Here is a 10,051-nt window from a genome sequence, read left to right on the forward strand (position 1 = left end):
TATAGTTACCTACCTATTTTACTATTACATAACTTAGCCTTAGATGAACATATTTTAGATATTCCAATAGTGTCTGGTATTGTTTATCATTGAGACAGCTGTCTCCAAAAAGCAATTAACGTATGTATTTTTCGTAGATATGTCTTGTTCCGTAAGCGTTTTATTCAGTCTTTCTATATTCCCGACATCGATTATTTAACCCCTATTTCATATAAGTTTGCAACACGTTTAGACATCTATCTATCTGCTGAAGTTCATGGGCAGTGGTTGCTTAGCATCAGGCGATCTATCAGTTCGGTTGCCCGATATTATATAAAAGCAAAAAGAATGTTGTCGCTAGAGAATCGCCGGACAGTTCTTTGGTTTTATTATTATGATGAATATAATATGTAAAATTTAAATGTAAAGTAGACATGATTTAAAAAAGTAACTACAGAGTTTCTTGTACCGGCAGTAGATGTGCTTTCCGGACCGGTGTAAAATTATGTATTTTAACCATTCAAAAGCACTTCTCAAGAAAGTCTAGGTAAAAGAATAAATGTTTGAGTTTGAAAAATATCCCAAAAAGGTTCCATTATATTTATAAATAAAACACCACGACTATAGTGAAATTTTATTTCCAAGTATCTATGTATAATGTTTAAAACCAAACTATTTACAATATAACTATCACGTGGGAAATTTGAGCCCCATAAATCGTTCGCTTAGAAGGCCTTGGACCCTAATATTATGTACTAGAGTTGCTAAAATAACAACCACCGTGCAAAACGTTGACTGTGATAATATAACTGTTATAATTAATAACGATATAACAGTGATTTTTTGCGGTGTGTGGGTTCCTGCATTGGCGTGCAGCTCAGCTAGGCTCTCTGAAACAAATACGCAGTTTTTATGATGGTATATGATGATAGTATGATGTATTATTTATTTTCAACAGTATACACTATTTCACATTAAAACAGTTAATTATGACGGCATTATAACTTGTTAAATAAAGTTTTTCTTATAGAGTTAGACCAATAATGTCTAATAAGTGGTCTCCTTTTTTTTTACAATCACTTATTTATTTTATGAACAATATATACAGCAATGCTTTATTTTCATGATTTCTTTTATGTTTACTAATGATGTTGTTACTCGAACAATAAAAGGAACTGCGAAATATATAAAAAAATAAAACAACAAAACACTAGATTTTCTGGCAAAATCCAGGCCCCATAAAAATAGCTATATAAAAGACAGGCCAGTCCATTTCCGACAAGAAGTTAGCAATTGCCTCAGTAAATGGCATTATTATAGCAAAGCGGAACCTTTTAGCTTAAACTACCCTCAATTCAAACAATCCCTTGTTCATTTTCTTTATGCCGTGTTTTTGTAAATTGATTTTTTGTAATATACTCGTCGAGTTGATGCGGCTTATATTTTTAATAAAAAATGGATGAAGCGTTGTCATACCATTTGTTATATGGGTGTATTTGAGGAAAAAATAACATTATGGTATACTCATACAGGAACGTATGGTTCGTGGAATGATATAGAATTAATTATAAATTTATGACAGTAATTACAATATTTTAGTCTGAGATTGTAGCAATTATATTTTATAATATATCGTTGTTTTCTATTTCAAATAAATATCTTAAAAAATCCTAAAATATACGCTTTAATGATATAATCCACTAAATCGTCTCGTGCTCTTATACAATATTCATAAAGAAATTATTTAATCCTGTCCATTCCAATCAGCATCAGAGGACAAACTCATGAAATAATTGTATTATCAGCTATCCTTGAAGTGTACAAAATTTAAAACAATCTGTCCTTTTAAAGTGAGTCAAAATCGAATCTAAAAGACTCACATAAACAAAACACACTTGAAACTAATGAACATAATTCAGATATTCTTTAATCGTCTTAATAATATAATAATGTGTGGCGACCAGCCGACCAGCCACACAACCGGTTCTTCGTGCTCTCCCACTTCGCCCGCGCTGGTCGTTACAGATGTTCGCGAAACCTACACGGGACAGATCGCTACTAGCTTTAACAACGAAAGTGCGTTTTATTTGTTCCTTATATATCGTAACCTATCTTAAGAATTAAACGTAATTATTGTAAGATGAAAATCATATATTTTATTTATTTACAATTCCCAGAATTACTACCCACAAATGCGTCTTAAAAATTCAGATTCATAGTTCATTAAACTTTTGTTAACATGAGGGTAGTAACACATTATTACCGTTCAAGACGTGCACAGCCACAGTGTGTGGCTTGGCCCCGCGCACGGCGCACGTGTAGTTACCGGCGTCGCTGCTATTCACCCGTGCTAGCCGAAGCACGCTATCTGCTCCGCCTGGCACTTGCTCCGTTTTTACACTGTAAATATGTTTATGGTAGTGGACGCTTGACATATAGCAGTAAAACAAATATGAAAATCTTGCATAATCATTATCAAATGTTAATTTAATTGAAAATTGTTTACTTATCATTCAAAGTTCTTTAAATTTAAGAGACACATCAATTGTTAGTGAAAAGTAGTCACAATAATTGTTAAAATGTATTCAAACGACCAGTATAAACCGCTATTAAATCATGAATGTTTAATGATATATTACAACTGTAATTAAACACGATTATAGCCGTAATTATTCTTATTTAAATAACGGATTACGGTAATCTCGCTCCCTGGAGCTATAAAGATACACTTTGGAATCATTACACAAAATCATTTGTAAATGAATTCGTGAATTGACTGAAAATATTAACAATTTATTTTGCGAGAGCATTAACGCTTGATTTCTCAAGGGACGTTATTATAAGCCTGTTTCGTTTTGCCTTAATAACTTTCTTAAAGTTAAATTCCGACATAAAAGACGTATTACTGCTTAAATTTTCTATTAAGACTAAATATAACTCTTTATTAAACGTAGCGAAAATGCTCGGCAAATGTTTCAAGTGTTTGTTCGAGAAAGTAGTTATGATAAAGCAGGAAACTAACTCATAAGTAAATTAATACACGGGTTCTGGACACGGCGGTAATTGTTCTGTATAGTTTAGCAAACTCATGCTGCGATCAGTTGTTAATAAAGCAAAATTAGTTACAGTTCGTGGAGGTTTCATATTCTTTAATTGTCTTATAATTCAATATATTATCCACATAGACGTTGAAACATGCCTTCTACTTTGAAGACTGCAAGAAAGTATGAGTAGCTCCTCTTTTGCTTTGAAAAACAATGGAATTCTTTAATGAATAATGTTTTAAGATAAACAAATCCACACGACAATTAATTTATTTGCATTAGGCCAATCGTACCATACCAGATACTTCTCTCAAATCCTACTATCCTACTAATATTATAAATGCGAAAGTTTGTAAGGATGTGTGTGTGTGTGTGTGTGTGTGTGTTTGTTGCTCTTTCACGTAAAAACCACTGACCTGATTGCAATGAAACTTGGTACGCAGAAAGCTGGACCACTGGAATAACATATAGGCAAATTTTTATCCCGATATTCCAACGGGATACGAACTTACGCGGGTGCTACCGCGGGGCGCAGCTAGTCATAAATAAAGATATTTGACCAACACTTTGACTGTGTACAGTCGTTTCGTAAAACTTATACTCCTCTCAAGGACCATTTATTTCAGCTAATGTGTACCACTATCAAAATTAATAATCACAATACTTACCTGATTCCACCTCTTGATGTGTCAGAGTTAAGGGCCTTGCCCTCATGTAACCATGTGAGTATTGCAGGCGTCTCCACGTACCGCGCTCTGCAGACGAGAGCCAGGGTTGACTCCGCTTCGTAGAACTTTTCTAGGAGAGGAGCACCAGCTTCGTCTACCACCCAGACTTGAGGCGCTGTTGCATTGTAGTATAAGTTTTAGAGGACAGTTTGTTTTATGACCTTATTTACGTGGTTTTAAATATATCCCGTACATGTCGATTGTATGTTATGTATTTATCGCTAGTGAGCCGTTTAGTTCAGTTGTTTTAGATGTTAGAAACATTTATTCATTCCATTTGTCTTTTTCTAGAAGCACTTTAAAAATGTCATTATTTACTATATTATACCGGACAGCAGTTTCTATGGAGAAGAGCCGGCAAGAAACTCATTAAATACTATAGGTTGAGATCTAGGGATTTGAGATTTAAAATATATCTGTATGATGAATTAATGAGTGGGATTTTATTACTACTAATAGCATAATGTAAACCAGCAAAAACTGTCATGTAAAAACTTTTATTTGTCCTTTATGTACCTACCAAGTCTCGTCCAATTTGATTCAGCAAATTTAGGGGTAAACAGCCATCACAGACAAATCATAACCTCAATATTATAAAACAAAGCTATACAACCTCGACTCTTTAACATTTTTTCAAACACTAAAGTGGATTGGATACGTTGAATACACTTACTATTTACATGCAGATATATCCTGCTGACTCTAGGCGGATGCGTCGATATCTGGCACTCATACACCCCCTCGTCCTCCGGTTTCACCTCCCTGACCAGCAGCTTCCAGTTGCCCGGGTAGCGCTTGGCCACCGTCACTCGATCGTCGGCTGCATACGTAACAGCGCCGACGGTCAGGAGCTCGGGTATTTCCTCTCTTCCTCGCCGCCTGACCCAGGATACCTGGTGATTGGTAGACGTTATATATGAAGATATACATTGAAAATAGCGAATACTCTGAGGTGTCGGATTGAAAAGGTGTAATTTAAATAACCGTTTTATTGTTATTTTTCTGCTCTTTTTTTTACTAGCTGTTGTCCACAGCTTCGTCCGCGTGATTTAAACTAAATTTTATTAATATTTCGCTTCTTTTACCTTCCTCCCGCGGTTGCCTGGTAGAGATCACTCCACAGTGATAAGGCCGCCGATTGTACTATATTGTTGTTGTGTAATTGTTTCCATTTATGTTTTCGTTTGTACAATAAAGAGTTAAATAATAATAAATAAATTTTCAGGGTACAAACTTTCATCATCTTATCCTCGCGAGTATAATTTATCAAAATCTTTATTTAGTGGATGCATACATCATAAAGCCTCTTTGATTGACAAATTTCAGCCCGATCGGTCTAATTTAGACTGTGTAATAGATCAGTCATTCAGTCACCATTGCGTTTTATATATTAAGATTACTAAAATATTTACTTAGAACATTAGAATACATCAATAATGCAGTTATGTAAAAAAAGTGAAGTCCCGTGTCCCCTACTGGGGTATGGGGCCGATGATATACATCTGTTTCACTGATCGATTTTCTTTATGGACAAGTAGGTGATCAGCCTTTTGTGTCCTGCCAGACCGAGACATTTTTTTTTTGTGCGTCCCCACCGGGAATTGAACCCAGGACCCCTCGGTTCTACGCTCACGCGTTAACCACTGTACCAAGGAGGCGGAATGCAGTTATGTATGCACTAATAAATCAATCACAACACAATACCATCCAATATTGTAATTACTTCATTGAATTCTGTATCTTATTTCAATTAGCATAGTGTATGAGTTTAAATATATTTTAAAGAGATAATATATATCAAGAACAAGAAAATTACTAAAATATTCATCTCGCAAACGGGGCCACTTCGTGACGAAGCATAATCGATTTATATAACATGGCATTGGCATGAGCTAAAGGTATCAATTGTTGGAAAGTTTAATGAAAAACATATTTTGATAAGTACCTTAATGTAATATTAACTATACTATAATTATATGAAGGTGAATTTTTGAACGCGCTAATCTCAGAAATTGCTGAACAATTTCAAACATCATTTCACCGTTTGATATTCTAGAAATTAAAGACTTGCGAGGGGGAGACACGTGACCACAGTTGCTGCAAAGTGTTCGAAATGTCGGGTTAAATGATATAATAAATCGCGTTTAAAATCCGTTAAAAAGTCTTTAATATCTAAGTGTATAATACTCGCGTGAAATCAAACACAAGAAAATACTACGTATATGATGGTTTAGTTCTGTAGCCTTTAAACAATAAAACTTAATGTACCTACATAATAATCTGTCTAAGTTGGTGTCTTAAGTTTATTTGAGGTTCAAAATAACTCTATTTTATCTTTATTTATTTATTTAATTTCTATGATACGCCGGGACTTACGGGCGAAGCTATTTTATTATTACTATTTCATGTGCGAAAGTCAGAGTCACTTATGGGATTCTTTATCCAATTATCAATCTTATAGAGCTTTTGGCCAAGTTAAATTCACAGGTGAACCCGCGGGGCAGAGCTAGTTGTTTAAAATCAGGAATTCTTTTATCTATTCCTCAGTAATACAGCAGTCTTTAGAATAAAACAGAAACAATTTTACTAGAACGCGTGTCGCCCCTTTACTCCAAATATTTAGTCGTGACTCTCGCAATGAGCGCACTACAACGCGCAATCGCTCGCTTAGTACAGGATCATGTCTACTCATTGCAAGCAATGTATCTAATATTATTATCTATGTAATATATATTGCGCTATTTTTTACGCCATACAGGTGACAAATGTATATTCTTTTTAAATATGAGCGGCGTGGCTAGCCCGACCACAACGCCTCTAACCTTTTAATTTTCTAGCCTCATTACCTCTTTATTATGCTTTAACAAAAAAGGCTAAATATGACATGACAAAACAATATATAAGTACATTTATATACCGCGATTGTAGAAGAGATTCGAAATGCATCTACTCCATTCTCCATAAAGAGATATGGTTGACTAATCAGATTTATATATATATATATATATATACATACCGTAGTAGACACTTACGTTGCAATTTATATGTTAAGTTTTGTTTATATGGGACAATTAATTGAGTTTTAAATCTCTTAACATTTAAAAGACTATAAAAAAACAATTGATTTATTAAACAAGGCATAAAATACATAAAATATGGACCCTTGACTCCTATTTTATCGCTGTGTTTCAGAAGTCTGTCTTCTCGAAACACAAAATTCAACCTGAGTTGTAATAAAATTATTACCTATTAACATACGAAATTGAAAATTAGATAGCTTCATAGCTCTCATCAACAACTGTACTTAAAAAATTAGAAATCCAGTAGCAAAAATCATCCAACGTTTTGTTTGAAGGGCTTTCGAAAAATCCTCCAACCGACAACGGAAGATACAATATCCGCCATAATGAAAATAAAGCGTAAAGTTTTTGTTTCGACTACCACTGTTACAGCTTAACTTCCCTAGTTAAAAACCTCTCCAGCCACTACAAATGTTGAGTTCCGTTCGCTACATGAAAATGGTTTGTTTCGCTTCACGAGCCGGTATGAGTTTTGAGATTTAATGATAGATCGCTGTGACGATTCGAATTTGTTCTTACTCAAACTCAAGCTCAACATTGTCAATTAGACATCTTATAGAAGCACATTTGTCATAACATAATTATATCATTTACCACCGGTTCGGAAAGCTGTCTACAGAGAAGAGCCGGCAAGAACTCTGGTTGCTCAACACTGACTCAAGTACTACATTACTTTAGTTGTTAATATTTTGCAGCGTGATGTAAGATACATGTTTTTTTTATAACGGATACGATACGTTATGAACTGGAGTTTTCGTAGAAACATTTTGCCATCTACCATTGGAAATTTATGGACGTTAGAGGATATTACTATACTTATTACTTTTTCAAGAGCTTATTAGTTTAATACTTCCTTTGTAAGATCTTTCCGCAGTCTTGCGCTAACAAAAGTACCAAGATGGTGATTTTTTAATTTTTTTTTTTAAAAGCTTTCCGATAAGTTTGTCTGCGGTAAAATAGTACTACTGAAATAGTAAATTCGAATTGTAAAGAAAATTTTTCTTCCCTACTAATATCACACTTAAACTTCTGAACTGATTTTGATGAAACTTTGCACAAAGATAGTTTGAGATAAAGATAGAAAGGATATAGGATAGTTTTTAACTGTCTATCTATTACTTCGACTACTCAAGCGAAGCCAATGCCAGAAAACTAATATTCAATAAATATAAAAGCATCCGAGAATCCCGCATCAAACAATAAGTTTTTAAAATAGCTGGTGACAATTATGTGCATTGTAAATTTCATAAATTTAAAACCGTGGAAGTAGACAGTCCCAACAAATTGAAGTGTCATTACAGTTGCGAATTCATGGAAGTTTCTGTAAAGAGCGAGAGCAAATGAGATTCATAATAATAAGAAGTTTGTGCTTTGTCGTGTCTTTAGTTTGTTTTGCTGTTCTCAATGAGACTAAGTATTATTATTATTGTGTATTACGGAATACGAATAGATATATTTTAGTTAAAATATATGGCTATTAAAGTAATTTGCTGTTTATAAACGTAGCGAGAATTTTATATCTATTTATATTGTTATAAACTTTAGAAAGAAGAGAGAATGTTTATTTAACACCACATAAAGAAAATCGTGAAATCGAAAAGCAAAAAAAAAGGTGGTCTTATATCTAATCAATGTGGTGCTAAAAAAGGGTAACTCAGCGTGTGCTGCGCGTAATGCGTAGCGCTTTTTCGGTAGGCCCTTGTTGGAATGCCAGTCAAAAGATATTTTATATCTTCATCTGTCATAATTATTAAACGTTGAGACGATATTTATGAAACTAAAGATCAACCATTGAAAATACCATAAACAGATTTACTTTATTAATTGTGGAAAGAAATAATATGTATTACTAGCTGCGCCCCGCGGTCTCACCCGCGTAAATTATTCCGTACGAATATCGGGATAAAAAGTTGCCTATATGTTATTCCAGTTGTCCAGCTGTTTACATACCAAATTTCATTGCAATTGGTTCAGTAGTTTTTGCGTGAGAGAGCGACAAACACACATACATCCTTACAAACTTTCGCATTTATAATATTAGTAGGATTCTGCTCGATGTACCAAAAATCAAGCTTCCCGTTCAAACTGTATAATTAATGGGTATTCATTCCATAGTTCATAAGTCATAACCATCCGAACATCTGTTTCTAAATAATAAACATATTTGCTAACCCTCGTGCAGAACACAGCAGTCCACACTTCCCGTACACCAACCGTGAGTCAGCATAAAAACTTCCACAAGTAATTTCAGCTATAAAAAATGGACGTTGCGCCGTAAAAGGTTGGCAGCCATTTTCTCTTGCTCCACAATAAATACGCGGAATAATTCAGTTCGTTACGGAAACGTATTGTCTTAAATAACATCTTATCAGAGAAAGCAAAGTTCACGAAGTCCTTTGTAATTGGTCGTAAGGGATTCACGTGCAGTTTTAACAATGACCGCTGAATTAGTTACCCTGAGGGAAGTTGAGTTGTTGAAAATTTCCTTTAAGGAGAAATTGCTATAAGAGTTACAATGACGAACGCACACATATAATCAGCGTGACATTCTCCAATCAACGGTCTTGGCTGACCATCGGCCGGTACTGTAAGTATACAGGCACGCACGCACACATGCGTACGTATTATGCTTATAAATAATACGATTTTACCAAACAACCATTGATTTTACGAAACAATTGATTTTACGAAAAAACTAAATAACTATTAAAATACTATGTTGCCTGATGAATAATTTTCCAAAAATTATTGTTTTTACAACATAATTATCATGGTAAAAATAGATATAAATAGATATTATCATAGGTTTAATCGTTAAGAAAAAACATTTAGCTCAATAGTATTTATTCTCAATAGTGTTAGTACACATGATTTGTGCTGGTGTAGTGAAAGAAAATTAATTAGAAATAGCCTATATCAGTGACTATATGGTGTCCTAACTATTTTTAGACCCAAAACTCATACCACAACATCGCTCCGTTACGACCTGAATCAAATACAAACGAACAAAAACACTTTCGCATTTATAACATTGCTTTATAATCTGTATTTATTATTTCATTTGTTATGAATAATTTATTCAAATTGTATTTAATTGATTTGAAACGTACTAAATATTACTTCCTACTAAACTAATATTATAAATGCGAAAGTTTGTAAGGATGTGTGAGTGTTTGTTGCTCTTTCACGCCAAAACTACTGAATCGATTGCGATGAAATG

At 34.0% G+C, this 10,051-nt stretch overlaps 1 protein-coding gene across 1 annotated transcript in view; it reads right to left on the bottom strand.

Moving 5' to 3' along the window:
* Positions 1 to 619: 619 nt before the first annotated feature.
* The window catches only part of LOC119839609, a 92,662-nt gene continuing 83,230 nt past the window's right edge, over positions 620 to 10,051 (bottom strand). Inside the window, exons 4-7 of the mRNA XM_038365997.1 lie at positions 4,425 to 4,644; positions 3,692 to 3,866; positions 2,243 to 2,379; positions 620 to 869 (exon numbers count right to left, since the gene is read on the bottom strand). Of these exons, the coding sequence (XP_038221925.1) occupies positions 670 to 869; positions 2,243 to 2,379; positions 3,692 to 3,866; positions 4,425 to 4,644 (732 nt within the window). The 3' untranslated portion in view covers positions 620 to 669. The remainder of the gene's footprint in view (positions 870 to 2,242; positions 2,380 to 3,691; positions 3,867 to 4,424; positions 4,645 to 10,051) is intronic.

This window comes from Zerene cesonia, chromosome 4 (genome assembly GCF_012273895.1).
Source record: "Zerene cesonia ecotype Mississippi chromosome 4, Zerene_cesonia_1.1, whole genome shotgun sequence".
Taxonomy (NCBI): Eukaryota; Metazoa; Arthropoda; class Insecta; order Lepidoptera; family Pieridae; genus Zerene; species Zerene cesonia.